The following is a 14520-nucleotide window of genomic DNA, read 5'->3' as shown; positions in this document are numbered from 1 at the left end:
TGGTCGGGTGAGGTTGGGCCTGGCACTGGGTCCTTGGTGCCAGTCAGCACAGGAGTGGAGAGGACCCCAGACAGTCTGTCCCCTGGCCAAGCACAGTGGGGAAAGACAGGGGTGATCGGAAGACACAGGGTCAGCTAGGGTGGATGGAGGGTGTGGGGGCATGGTGGCTAGCTGGTGGTGGTGGTGGGGAATTCTGCTGTTTGCTCTGTATATGAGACAGTCACCCATGCCCCCTCCAGGGGGAGCCTGGGAGAGTAAATGCGCTAAGTTAGAAGACCCCCATCCCAGGGTGGGCATCCAGGGTCTGATCCACATGGGGCCCTTTGCCCGTCAGCATTCCTGGCTACCTTGGGCACCAAGGTCACCTGTGAGCAGCTCAGGCTCCGGGGTAGCCATGGAGCACCAGGCCTCACTGGGTGTCAACTGCTGGTCTTCACCCCCCAGATCTTAGGGAACCTGCATGAGACACAGCATGGAAAGGCCCAGCTCTGTGTCACCAGCCTAGGGGATTGAAATATTAAAATTGTGAAAAATTTTTAAAAGAAGGTTTTATGTGGCAAATAATTTTTTAGGAAGTATCACTCTTCGGGCTCTGAGATGGAAACCTGACTTTTAAGAGGAAAAGGGCTGTGGTCCCATGGACACCTGCATGTGTGGTAACACAGGGCGAGGCCAGGGCTCTGTCCATGATGGCCTGTAGTAGCTAGTGGACTGTCACCAAATGCAACAGAGCCCAGTAAACGTGCCCAAAGGAAGACAGGAAGCCGACTGCCAGTGGCCGTGTCTGAACAGCATTTCAGCACTTAAAACACCTAAGCTCATAAGGCTGAAACATGGTTAAAATGCCAAGGAACAAAGAACTAGCTTTTGTTTTTTAATCTGTATTGAATTTATTGGAGTAACATTGGTTAATAAAATTATATAGGGTCCCAGTGTACAATTCTATAATACATTATCTCTATATTATATTGTGTGTTCACCACCTAAAGTCAAGTCTCCTTCTGCAACCAGGTATCTCCCCTTAACCCTCTTCTACTTTCCCATCCCCCTTTCCCTCTGATAATCACCACACAGATCTGTGTCTATGACTTTTTTACTTAATCCCTTCACCTTTTTCACCCAGCCTTCAATCCTCCTTCCCGCTGACAACTGTCAGTCTGTTCTCTGTATCTATAAGTGGATAAAAAAAGCTCTGGTTTATTTACACAATGAAATACTACTCGGCCATAAAAAAGACGTAAATCTTACTTTTGTGACAGCATGGCTGGACCTGGAGAGTATTATGCTAAGTGAAATAAGCCAGTTGGAGAAAGACAAGTACCATATGGTTTCACTTATATGTGGAATCTAATGAACAAAACAAACAAACAAACAAAACAGAAACAAGGCACTGGCTTTAGTCCTGCAAAACATGGCCCGGGGCTAGAAGGACAAACACTATGACCACGTTCAAACATGTTATTTCCAAGCACATACTTTCTTCTGGGCTCATTTTCAAAAGAATGCACTTCACAGCTAGGCCACGGCTAAGTTCATAGAACACTAGGAATGTTAGAAACTAACTCAGGCCAGGCCAGGTCGCCCTAACCCAGCCCCCAAAACCCACAGGAACTCCAGGGGATCGATGGGGGCTCTGTCTGCTCTGGGGATGATGGCACTTTGTCCTGCACTTTGAAGGCCCAGGGGCAGGACAGGGGGCAGGGTTGCCAGCAAGGCTCCAGGTCACTGGGCAGCGGGCAGGGCAGGGGCAGGGCTCCTTGGAACGTGGAGTGTGGAAGCCTTGCTCAGGCTCACCTGGAAAGAACAGTTCAGGGCTCTCCTCAGATCATCTAAATCATGGCGGAAGGGGGAGGAGGAGGGTTCCCCCTCTCAGGGCCCTGACACTTGTGGGCCTGGCAGGGTGGGCAAGGTGCCCAGCTTCTGCAGCATGGCTTTTGTGTGTATGTGTGTGTGAGTATGTGAGTATATACTTCTGTGTGTATGTATACATGTAATGTGTGAATATGCTTCTGTGTATATGTGTGAGTGTTTATATACACACATATAAAACATACACACCTGTTAACAATTCACATTTCAGGACTGAGGAGTATGAAACTAAAAGACAAGCCTTTTGAATCTCCCTTCCCACCCTCAGCGTTAGCCACAATTCGGTGTCACGTGTGGACCGTTCCAAACATTAGAATGGTGAGTTAGAAGAAAAAGGCAGATACCCACGGACGGGGCTCCCTGGGGGGCCAGGTCAGATGTCTGCACGCAGCAGCCATCACTGCCCTGGACTTGGGGACAGCACTGTACTTGGGCCTGTCTCCTCACCTGGGATGTGGGTATATAGTACCTGACCCTCCACTGACCCCCTGCTCCCACGGCTGCACTGAGTGACCAGTGCAAGGACACTGGGAATTCCCCTGGACCCTACTGGGCTACAAATGTGCCAACAGAGGCATCACCATCAGAACTCCCAGGTGGTCAGAGGTGGCCAGAGACCCAGGGCCTGGTGTCCACTTGGAGCCTCAGCCTCCTGGGCCTTCCAGGCATCTAGGGAGGGCGCAGCCTTCTCTGTCCTCCCATGGGACACACACTCTCCTGGAAATCCTCCATTCCACGAGGGGCTTCTGGTCTCTATTACCACTTTCAGACTGGGTCACCTCCCATTTAACCACTCCCTAACACCCCTGGCAGAGCTGGGGTTACAGGAGGGCCTGGATAAAGACCTGCTCATTATGTCTCAGGCATGGAGCACCCAGATACAAGGGGCGGCAGGGTGGGTGTGATGGGAAGGGCTGGCAGGTCACTGGAGCAGGAGGGAAATGCCAGGCCTGGTCTGTGTGCATGGGGATGGGGGCACTGGGGCCAGGGTACCAAGACCACAAGTGGCCCAGAATGAACAGAGTGTGGGCTTCCCTGCTCCAGAATGGCCACACCTAACCCAGGATCCAGGCTGAGACCAACCAAGGCCACTGCTGCTGCTTTTTTTTTTTTTTTTTTTTTTTTTTTTTTTTTTTTTTTATCAAAACTAAGGACTTGTAGAAAAGACCACCCACTTTTGGGTGAATTCCACAAAGGGCTGCTATCAGCCCTGGACTCCACCCTCCTGGTAATCCTCTCTAAGGATTAGGCAGGGGGAGGGGTGTGCTCCTCAGCTTCCTCCCTCCCAGGACTCAGTTCCAAGGTACACAGGAAGCCAGTCAGCTTTCCAGGAAGTAAGTGCTCACTGACACTGGTATAGGGAGTTCAGAAATGGGGAAACTGCAGAGCTGGAGGTGGGATACACTCACACTTGTGGGCTCCAGTGGGAAGCACCCAAAAACCCAAGTGATATAAAACCACTTCATGATTTCAGAAGCAAGGAATCACCATGTGACTAGCCCATATTATACTATTCCCAGTTGTCAGCTCTTACTGTGCTGTTTTCTGTCCAAAGAGTTGCTTAAGCTCCTTGCTAAATCTGCAGTTAAATGACAGATGGACCGGTCATTAATCCACATACAATGGTTCTTCCCTGGCAGCAAATTCTAGCATATAAATACAGGTCCCCTGACTGGTTTATCTTAATCAGAATTTAGGTGAGTTTCTGAGCTCCCACCGTGCTACATCATTGCTGAATCCATTTACTTATTGATTTGGGAGGCAGGCTTTCTTTGCTTGGATAGTCCAATTCACTCTGTGGAAATGTTACCCTAAAATTCAGTAGATAAAGGTAAAAGGCTTGGCAGACAGAGCACTGCTTGATGAAAAGCAAAATATGTCTGCTGAGCAGGACTTGGAACTTGAGAGCAGAGCTACACACCCTCATCCACACACTGCTGACATCTGAGCAGTAGCGATGACTTTGTTACAAGTACACGTGATTATTCTGACTACGGTTTCTGAAACATTGTGACAAGGTGTACACAAGGTATCCCGCCCTTCCTTGGAGGCTAAGACATCCCACCCACCTGTTCTTTTTCTGAATGTCATCCAGATGCTGCCTGCCAACATCTAAAACCAGGATCTGAAAGCGGTCTCAGGGAAGAACAGCCCACAGGCACTGCTCCAACCCTCCAATTTACAACCCTGTGACTCCTGGGGAGGGGAGCTGGGGATTTCTGACTCTGCTCTGACATCCTCCCTTCCACTTGTTTATTCATTCAACTAGCTGAGTCTCTGCAGTGGACCCCACCCACCTCTGCAGTGAGCACACAGTTTGGGACAGGACAGATGGGGGGGGGGGGAATCACTGCAAACGTGACAGGGATGTGGAGGTGGCCCTCTGGGAACCTCCAGGGAAGAAGAGCTTCTTCCTGGAGGTGATATTTCACCCAAGAGGGAGGAGCAGAGAGGCAGGGACAGAATGCCCTACGGCAGCTGGAGCCAAAGGTGTGGGGCAGGGCCCAGAAGGGGCCTTGGAAACCACCTGAAGGGCTCAGGGCTGGCTTGGTCCCCAGGGCACCTCAGGGGATTCTAAGCAGCAGAGCAGTGGGAGGAGGAAGGCCTCCTAAACCAGTGGTGGCCAATCTTTCAGACCTCACAGACCACCAGTGGTCCGCAGACCACCAGCTGGCGACCGCTGTCCTAAACCGCTAGAGTCAGGGGGGGACCTGGGAAGGGGGGCATTCAGGAGCACAGAGGAAGTGACTGTGTCCTAACACCCTAGTACGCTGGGCACAGCACCTAGTAGGTGGTGAGTATGAAACTACAAGTGAAAGAGGCACCGGAAGATACCGGTGTCTGGCTCTGGACACACAGGGGCAGGGACCAGGAGTCAACTGGGGACAACCTTGCCCTTTCCTATCATCAGGAGGGACACCACTCTCTCCGTTCTCTTCTCTCTTCTCAATCTCTGCCGGTTTCCTCTGCCACCCATGCCAACTGAACCAACCGAGAAAGTGCTTCAAGAAAAGGCGGGAGTCCCAGAAAATGACAGCTTTAGACTGACTTCAAGAGCGTTCACTTGAACGTTATTTCAGGTGAGTTACATTACACATTAAAAAATTCTCAATGTCACGCCCACCCACTGGACAGCCACTTAAGTCCAACATCTGCGCCTGCTTCGGTGTGTAGTTTTGGAGCCTGAAGAAAGGCTGACCTGTGTGCGATCTTAAGAAATCCAAACGCCACCACTAACAGAGCCCGAGACCCCACGGTCAGGGAGTCATTCCACCTGGTCAGACCCCAAGCGACACAAGGAACCAGTGTGGAGGCCCCCGGCGTCCTGCAGCCGCCCATCCCTCAGCCAGGACCAGCCGGCCGCACACATAAAACCGGATGGGGCGAAGCGCACACTGTTCCCTCCCAGGCTGGAACCGAAGTTGTGTCCAACTGCTTCCGGTTACGGACTAACCCCCAGGGGAGCGTCCCTCACGCACTCCCCAGAAAACAACTTGCTAACAGAGAAGCGCAAATCCTCCCGCTGTTCATCTTCAGGGGACACCACACGGCCCGCACCCCAATATTTCTGGCACTGACTCAAAGGATCAACTAGGTCCTCACACACGACGAAACTCATCAAGTGACAAAGTCACATCCAGGGGGTCCTCTCCAGCCCCGCGCGAGTCCTGCAGGAGTGGACAACCGGACCAGGGAACGAGCTGCGCGGACCGAGCTGGGGGGAGGGGTGCGGGAATCAGGGGAAGGGGTGCAGAGATCATGAAAAGGGGTGCAGGGATCAGGGAAAGGGCGTGAGGCCGGGTTCGAGGTGCGGGGGGCTGGGGAAAGGGAGGAGCCAGGTTTGGGGCACGGGCGGCGGGAAAGTAGGAAGGAGACCTGAAATGGGGTGAGGGCGTCGGGGATGCGGGATGCGGGCCGCAGGGCAGAGTGGGGGGCGCGGGCGGCGGGGGCCTGAGGGGCGGCAGCCGGGCTGGGCCGCGCCGGGGATCCCTCCCCCGAGTCCCTCCTCGGCGCGGCCCAGGCCACGGGGCGCGGGGCGCGGGCGGCACCGACCTGGGCCTTCTGCAGGGCGCTGAGGCGCAGCTCGTGCACGAAGGGGTTCCGCCCCGGGGGCGCCAGCCGCCGCGCGTCGCCGGCCCCCGCGCTGGAGGCGGGGGCATCCCGGGGACCGCGTCCCCGCATCCTCATGGCCGCGCCGCCCTCCGCGAGGGTAGCCGAGGAGCCGGGCGGGCCGGGCGCGAGCGGGACGCCGAGTGGAGCTGAGCGCAGAGCGGGCGCGGGGCGAGGATGCGCGGCGCCAGGAGCGGCCCGGTGTGCGGCCGCGCAGGCGCGGGAGGGGCGGCGGCGTGACGTGGGCGGGGGGCGCCGGAGGGGGCGGATCCGGGGCGGGGCTTCGCCTCAGACCCCGCCCACCTCCGTCCCCGAGAGGCAGCCCGACCCCGCCCCCTCCCGGCGTCCGGAGGCTTTGTGGGGCTGCGCGGGTTGGAGGAGCGCTGGCCGGACCTCCGGGACGTGCAGGCCGCCTGGTCCCGAGAGAAGAGGAGGACGGTCCGGCCCCAGGTGCGGCGAGGCCCGCCACATCGCGCCTTCCGCCGCTCAGCGCATGGCGGGGGGCGCGGCCGTGGTTCCTGAACTGACCCACGCGGGGGCAGGGTCGGGGGGGTGGGGCCCGCACCCGCCCAGCACGCGTGCTCCCCGGCCCTCCCGACCCCGGTCTGGGTGGGAGGCCGCCCCACCTGCTCAAATCCCGAGACCCCGGAGGAGCAGGGCCTGGCCGCAAGCACGTGTGAGAGGCCACAGCATACCGTCCCATTAGGGCTCCCACACCCCCTTCCCCCTGCTTTTCTTCGCTCTCAGGTTACTGGGAGGCGGTTTTGGGGAAGGAGGTTCTCCTGGCCTCTTCGTCCGTGCCAATTCTGGCTGTTAGGGCAGGCCTCATCCAGACACGGGGGGCCACCCAGCCCAGGGGCCCACCCGGGACGGTGGGGCCAGGCCGGAGGGGGTCCACGGATGCATTTGCTACCTGGGACCCAGTGTTTTGAATCAAATGATTCTCATTCCCTAATTACTCTGGTTCATGGAATTACCACGTGAAGGGGAGACATTTGGGGATCCCTAATTTATGGCACAGTATTAACTAGGGCAACAATGAAATAGCTCCATGTTCAACATTTATAAATTTCAAAAGTCCACCTCAAACCGTTTGTAGTGAGCACGGCTAACTTTCTCGGCATGCCTCTCCTTGTGGCCCCAGTCAGTCAGGAGATGGAGGAGCAGGCCTGGTGCCGGGTGAGGGAGGATGCTGGGACACAGTCTAGTCTAGTCCCTTTGTTCACAAATGGGCGTCTGACATAAGGGGCAGGAGCCCAGCTCTGCCTGCATTGCTCTAGGGCTGCAGGAAGGTCAGACCTCGCTGGGGCTTTGTGATCTGTGAGGGTCCCCGGGCGGGGGTCAGGGAGTAACTTGACCTTCTGAATACCCATCTGAAACCTTGGCCTCTAACACGGTGAAGTATCACCATGCTGGGCCCTTTCTGTGTTTTGATGGAGGGAGAGAATTGGAACCAGAAAAGAGGCCAGTGGTTCTGGCATCCCACACAGCAGCGCTAGTAAGAAAGGGAAAACCAGGGCTGGGTCCAACACAGCTTCAGAGCCATTACGCTTGGCCTGGGCAAGTGAGCGCTCCTGGAACCTTGGTTGGCACATCTGTGAAAGGCACTCTGTGCTGTGAAGATGTGAAGGCCTGGGAATGCAGTGGGCATTATTTGCTGGTGGACACTGGCAGGCACCAGCCTCTGTGGCCATCAGCACTCTGCTGATCTTTGGGAATTTGGTTGGTAATTGCTCTGACCTCAGACACCAGAGCCCAGCTGGGAAGGCTGATGGGGCAGTTTGAGAGGAGGAAGAGGGAGAGGAGAGAGGGGAAGGGGTTGGGGAGGGGAGGGGGGTGCTCCACTCTTTCACAACCAACAGAGCCGTGGTGGACCCTGGGAGGCCAGCCAGAGCCAAAGGTCACCAGAGAGCAGGGTGGAGGAATGAGGGCTCAGAATGGTGGGTCCAGGAGTTGCCCCCTCAGGAGGACTGGCCAGAATAGAATGGAGAGGTTGTCCAATTGTAGTAGACAGCAGTGGAGACCACCCCACAGTGAGCCATGTGGTGGACAGGGAGTGGGAATTCCAGGAGTCTCTTTCTGGAAAGCTGCCAGGTGAAGGAGGAAGGAGGGTAAAAGGGAGGAGTGCAGATGGAAATGCAGGGTGAGGAGGTGTGGGGGAGGGGGGCAGTCCAGGGCCTTTGCTTTAGGGAGGGTGCTCTCAGGTGTTCCTAGGTGCAGGAGCAGCTGAAAACCCTTGGATGGCCCCATCTCAGTCCAGAGGACCCAGGGTGGGACCCCTTCCTGCTACAGCTGCAAAGGAGAGACAGCTAACAGGGTGGGTTAGCCACTGTGGACAAAGGTTCCTTGTGTGTGAGGAAGTGAGTTATCTCTTGGAGGCTAAGTGACAGGTGGGGGCTGGCAGGTGGGCTTGTGGGGAGAATGGTGCAGGCTGGGAAGTTGGCTGGCGGCACTGGTTGTTCACTGTTAGGCTTCAATGTTGATAGTGTGATGGAATGTTCTAGAAGTCTCAGGGGGTTCTGAAAGCTTGATTAGGAGAAGTTGGTCTTTGATCTGAGGTTATAAGCAGTTTCTTTCAGAAGAGGGGAATAGGCTTCCATTCATCTCTGGGACTTAGTTTCTCAGTTTTGGAAAAACCACCAGACAGGCCCTTTAACTGCTAAGGCAAGTCCCACATGGTTCTCCAGGAACCTTCTGGAATGCAGATGCTGGGAGCACAGGAGCTGCTGGCCTTGCTCCGTCCCTGTGGCTCCCTGCTCTTTTTCTCATTTAAGCAGGTAAATGGAGAGAAAATTCTCTCCCACGGCCTAGATGAACTGAGGATGCAGGTGCCTGCTGACTGCTGTGAGGCTGGGGATTTGTGGTGTGTTTAATTGTTGAATTTTAGTCTTATTTACAGAAAAGGAAGATGTTCTTCTTCATTTCTTTCTAATATTTATTTTTAGTTCTGCTTTTCATGGTTATTTTTATTCTAAGATTTTTTTTTCTCTACATGGCGACCCAATATTCTCACAACCATTTATCAGTCTCTCTCCCACATGTGGCTTCACTTGGTACATGAGCAGAAGTATTTATAAAGCTATTTCTGGGTGTTCTATTTTATTCTATTGGTTTATTCGTTCCTGTGCTGGCCCCACACTGTGGTCACTTCTATCTTAGAAATAATCTGCCTTAGTAACCATAGGGTGCATTCCTGTTGGCACTTCTTTTCATGAGTTGCCTCAGCGATTCACAGGACTTGTTATCCATCCAAATGATAGAATCAGTTTGTCTTGTCGCTAAAGGTTTTTACTGGAAGTTTTGTTTCAAGTTGCATTAAATGTGTAGATTGTTTTCGTAAGAATGTGTTGCTGGGTACCTGGAGTTTGGTGTAATCAACTGTGGAAAGACACAGACAGGGGAGTGACTATTATCAAGGGAGAACTTTTACTCACAGTTCCCTACACACAAGAGGCACACAGGGACATGGGGCCATAGGGCAGCGGTTCTCAATCTGTGGGCTGCGACCCCTTTGGGGGTCGAATGACCCTTTTACAGGGGTCACCTAAGATCATCGGAAAACACATATATAATTCCATATTGTTTTTGTGATTAATCACTATGCTTTAATTATGTTCAATTTGTAACAATGAAATTGGGGGTCACCACACCATGAGGAACTGTATTAAAGGGTCATGGCATTAGGAAGGTTGAGAACCACTGCCATAGGGGGAAGAACCGGGAGAGGTCAGGGGGCATAGAAAGTGAGGGAAAACCATGGGCAAAATCCTTTATTTGTGACTAGAGGCCTAGTGCACGAATTTCGTGCACTGGTAGGGTCCCTAGCAGCTGCCGGCTGCCAGCTGGGGCCTCCCTCCCTTCCCCTGGCTGGCCCTACCCCCTGGTCGAACTCCCGGATGAACTCCCTGTCCAGGGGACAATTTGCATACTACGCTTTTATTATATAGGATTTCCACAAGACTGAACAGGCCACGAAGGGTAAGCAGGCTTACGTTTGGCTAGTTTGAATAATTTCAGTGAGGGGCTCAGGGTGTAGGGCTGCCCCCTATTGTCTGGTTTCTGCCCTGAGGTGATTAGGGCAGGGACATTGGTCTGGAGTTTGAGTGCCTGATTGAGGAGAGGGTTGGTTTGCATTTGAAAGGTGTGCTCCCAGGCAGGTAGTCCTGGGAGAGGCAATCAGTCTGCAAGGCTCCCAGATGTCAAAGCATTAGAAATACTGAAAATAAAACATGTTTCATACAGAATATATGATACTTTGCAATTTTAAGCATTGTTTTTCACCAACATGGTTATTTTTTTCATTTATTTAAGTCTTCTTAAGGTCTTTAAGAGCATTTAAAATGTTTCTACGTAAGGATTCCATATTTATTAGATTAATTCCTGGATATATTATAATTTTGTTGTGGTAAAATAAAGGAGTCTTACTGTTTGCTCATGGCTCGTATGGAGGAATACTACTGGTTGTGTTGATGTTGTTGAGATTGTGTAAAGACAGACTTGGGGGACCAGAGGCCATGGTGGATGTCCCTGTCCCAGGTGGCTGTCCCTGGCCCACGCTGCTGTCTCTGCTCCAGTTGGACGCAGCCCCAGGTGGATGCAGCTGGATGAGGGACCCCAGCACCTGCAATGGACCAACCTCCCAGGTAAGCCACAGAATAATGAGAAACAGTAAGTCCTGTGCTTTTCAGTAGCTAAGTGTTGGCATGTTTTGTTAAGCATCAATAGTATCTTCCAAAAGGCAGGTGTTTTAAATTTTGATGAGGTCCAATTTATCAATATCTTTCTTTTATGGGTCATGCTTCTGGTATCCTGTTTTAGAAGGACTTACGCACACCAAGGTCATTAAGATACTTCTAATAAATTAAACACAATTTTAAACTTTTAAAAAAGATGTTCTTATTTCAGAAGTTTTGTGGTTTTAGCTTTAACATTTAGATCTATATTCCATTTTGAGTGAATGGTTGTGTGTGGCATGAATTGCTGGTACATTTTTTCTATCTGGATATCCAACTGCTCCAGCTGCATTTGTTGAAGAAAATACCTTGCCCCATACAATTACCTTGACAACGTTGTCAAAAATCAAGTGATCATGTCTATGTGGGTCTGTTTCTGGACTTTGTATTGTGTTCCATTTACCTGCAACATCGACCTATGCCCATATCACACTGTCTCTATCACTGAAGCTTTATATTAGGTCTTGAAATTAGATAATGTAAGTGCTCCAACTTTGTTCCTCTTCATCAAAATCGTTTTGACTCTTTTAGATACTTTCATTTCCCATACAATTTTATAATTAATTTGTTAATATCCCCAAAAACATCTGCTGGGATTTTTAATGAGATTGTGTTGAATCTGTTGATTAATTGGAAAAACAATGGCTTACCATTATTGAGTAATTCATGCTTGGTTATTTAGGTTTTCTTTAAATTTTCTTAGCAATCTATATATATAAAAGCCTAAGCGACTGAATGACCGGTTGACTGGTCGACCGGTCACTGTGATGCACACTGACCACCAGGGGGAAGACGTTCAATGCATGAGCTGCCCCCTGGTGGTCAGTGCACTCCCACAGCCAACCTCCTGTGTCTGGCCAACCTCCCGTCGTCCCTCCCCCTGGCCAGCTGGGTGGTCAGTGTGCTCCCACAGTCAACCTTCCCTGGCCGGCCAACCTCCCACGGTCCTTCCGCCTGGCCAGCCAGCCCTATTTGGCCCCGATCACAGGCCAGGCCGAGGGACCCCACCCATGCACGAATTCATGCACCGGGTCTCTAGTCTATATATATAAAAGCCTAAGCAATGCAGGAGCTGCCCCCTGGTGGTTAGTGTGCTCCCATAGTGGGAGCACCGCTCAGCGAGAAGCGGCGCTCACAGCTGGTTAGCGCAACTGTGGCGGTGCAAGCCTCTCCTGCCTCCATGGCAGCGCTACCTAGTGGCGGCACCAGCAGGCGCAGTGGGGCTGGGATGAGCGGGAGCGGTGCCCGGCCCCCAGCTGCCTGCTTCTTTGCACTGCTAATCCCTCAGGGGATATCAGACTGCTGGTTTCAGCCTGATTCCCCACGGGGTCTTATTGCAAGAGGGCACAGGCCAGGCTGAGGGACCCCACTGGTACACTGGGCCTCTAGTGTTTTATAATTTTCGCTTATAATTTATAAATCTTATCTTATGTCTCTCTAATTCTGTCCCTAAGTATTTTATGTTTTCATGTTGTAAATTGTAATTTTTAATTTCAACTTCCAGAAGTTTGTTGCTAGCACATACAGGCACCACCGAATGCTGTGTGTTTACTATCTATTCTGCAACCTTGCTAAGTTCACTCATTAGTTTGGGTAGCTTGTTTGCAGATTCTTTAGAATTTTCTCTGTTTGTAATCATGCTACCTGTGCATATAGCTTATTTTTCCAAGCTTTTGCCTTTTGTTGTCTTTCTCCTCTTTCATTTCACTGACATCCTCTACAGACTTGAGCAGAAGTGGTGAGAGGGCACCCCTACTTGTTAACAACCTTGGGGCAAAGTGTGAAGTCATGATGTTTGCTGCAGGTTTTCCATAGGTTTTCTCAATAAGGTTTGGGGTGTTCCCTTCCATTCCTTGTTTGTTGAGAGTTCTTGTCATTTTATTAAAAAAAAAAAAAATCTATCCTATAGTTTTTCTCCTTAATCTTGTTAATATGTTGAATGAAATTGATGGATATTCTAATCTCAAACCAGCCCGTTTTTCTGGATAAGTGCCCACATGCCTGGTATTAATTTACAGAGCATGATATTTATTTTAGTTCTGCCTTTCATGGTTGTTTTTTAATCTATCATTTTTTAAATGTGTTGTGTTTTCAGTGTTATATTTAAAAAGGCCTTGCTTAAATCAAGGTCACAAATATTTTCTCCTGTTTTCTTCAATAAGTTTTGTAATTTTAGATTTTGCATTCAGGTCTATAAGCTTTGTGAGCTAATTTTTATATGGAGTGAGGTATAGCTACAAGGCTTTTTTTTTTTTTTTTTTTGCATATAGATATACAGTTGTTCCTCCATTTGTTGTAAAGAATATTTTTTCTCCATTGAATTACCTCTGCACCTTTGTCAAAACTCAACTGACCACATACACGTGCTTCTACTTCTGGAATGTCTATCCTGTCTTGTTGATCGGTTCATCAATGTTGATGTCAGTTCTACACCACCTTGTTTGCTGTCGCTTTGTAATGTGTCTTGAAATCAGGGAGCATTGCTTTAGTTTTCCAAACTAAACTCAGTTTTTCCTTTTTGAAAGGTGTTCCAGCTATTCCAGATCCTTCTCATTTTCCACAGGAATCTTATAATCAGTTTGTGATTTTCCACACACAAAAAAAAGTCTCTGCAATTTTGATTGGGATTATGTTGACGCCATGCATCAATTTTTTAGAGAAATAACATCTTAACAATATTGAGTCTTTTGATTAACATTGCATGTCTTTCAATTTATTTAGTTTTTCTTTAATTCTCTCAGCAATGTTTTATAGCTTTCAGTGTACAAATATTATACATCTTCTGTCAGATGTATCACTATTTAATTTTTCAGTGCTACTGTACATGTACTTTTTTAAAAAGTTCATTTTTCATTGTTCATGGGTAGTATTAGAAATATGATTAATTATATATAGATTTTGTGTCCTGAAACCTTAGTGGAATCACTTGCAAGTTCTAATAGATTTCTCAGAGGTTCTGTATTTTCTAGGCAGAAAATCATGCTGTCTGCAAATAAGGAAAATTTTAGGTTTTCCTTTCTGATCTGATGCCTTTTATTTCTTTTTCTTGACTGATTTTATTGGTGAGAATCTTGAGGAAGTTTTCGAACAGAAGTTGTGAGTGGGCATCCCATCTTCCTGCCTGGGTGTGATGTATTACCCTGTTACATTGCTGTATTCTGTCTGCAAACATTTTAAAGGATATTTGCATCTATATTCATAAGGGATAGTGCTTGACTGGTTTGGGTATCAGAGCAAGGTTAGCCTTCTAGAATGACCTGGGGGTTATTCTCTCGTCCTGACGTTTCTGGAAGAGCTTTTGTACAACCGGCACTATTTCTTCTTTAAACATTGGTGGAATTTCCCATGAAGCCATCTGGGTGTGCAGCAGTAGTCTTCTTTCTAGGGGGAGTTTTTTTTTTTTTTTTTTAACTTAAATTCAATTTCTGTAATAGATTTAGGGTGGTGTCTGTGGGTCTCCGGCCTCCCTCTCCCTTCTCTTATAAGGACATCAGCCATGGGCTACGAGGCTCCCATCTCCAGGTCTTACCTAATCACCTCTGCAAATAAGGTCGCCCTCACAGGAACCAGGGGTCAGGACTTGGGCCTTGACTCAGTGGTGGCCTTGTGGGAAGCTCAGCTGCTCAGATCCCTGGTTGCCCACCATCTTCGGAGGCTCTGAAGAGGGGTGTCTGGGTTGCAGTGTTCCCAGTGAACCATGGGAACAGGGACTACCCTGTCTGTGACTCCCCCAAGTCCCTCCACACTTCAGGGAACAATTGCCAATGTGGGCAACAGGGGATCATGTGGGTGATGCGTTTCTAAGGAA

General features: G+C 50.2%; 1 protein-coding gene across 2 annotated transcripts in view; it reads right to left on the bottom strand.

The window, feature by feature from the left end:
* Positions 1–6195, bottom strand: part of LPCAT1 (lysophosphatidylcholine acyltransferase 1) — a 36624-nt gene extending 30429 nt beyond the window's left edge. The window contains exon 1 of one of the 2 annotated variants that reach the window (XM_036308632.1): positions 5923–6195. In XM_036308632.1, coding sequence (XP_036164525.1) covers positions 5923–6057 — 135 coding nt within the window. In that variant the 5' untranslated portion in view covers positions 6058–6195. The remainder of the gene's footprint in view (positions 1–5922) is intronic. The other variant, XM_036308633.1, reaches the window with a different exon arrangement.
* Positions 6196–14520: the final 8325 nt, after the last annotated feature.

The sequence above is a fragment of the Myotis myotis genome, unplaced genomic scaffold, assembly GCF_014108235.1.
Source record: "Myotis myotis isolate mMyoMyo1 unplaced genomic scaffold, mMyoMyo1.p scaffold_m19_p_5, whole genome shotgun sequence".
Taxonomy (NCBI): domain Eukaryota; kingdom Metazoa; phylum Chordata; class Mammalia; order Chiroptera; family Vespertilionidae; genus Myotis; species Myotis myotis.
Note: the sequence above shows the minus strand (reverse complement) of the source record. Positions and strands in the feature narration are given on the sequence as shown.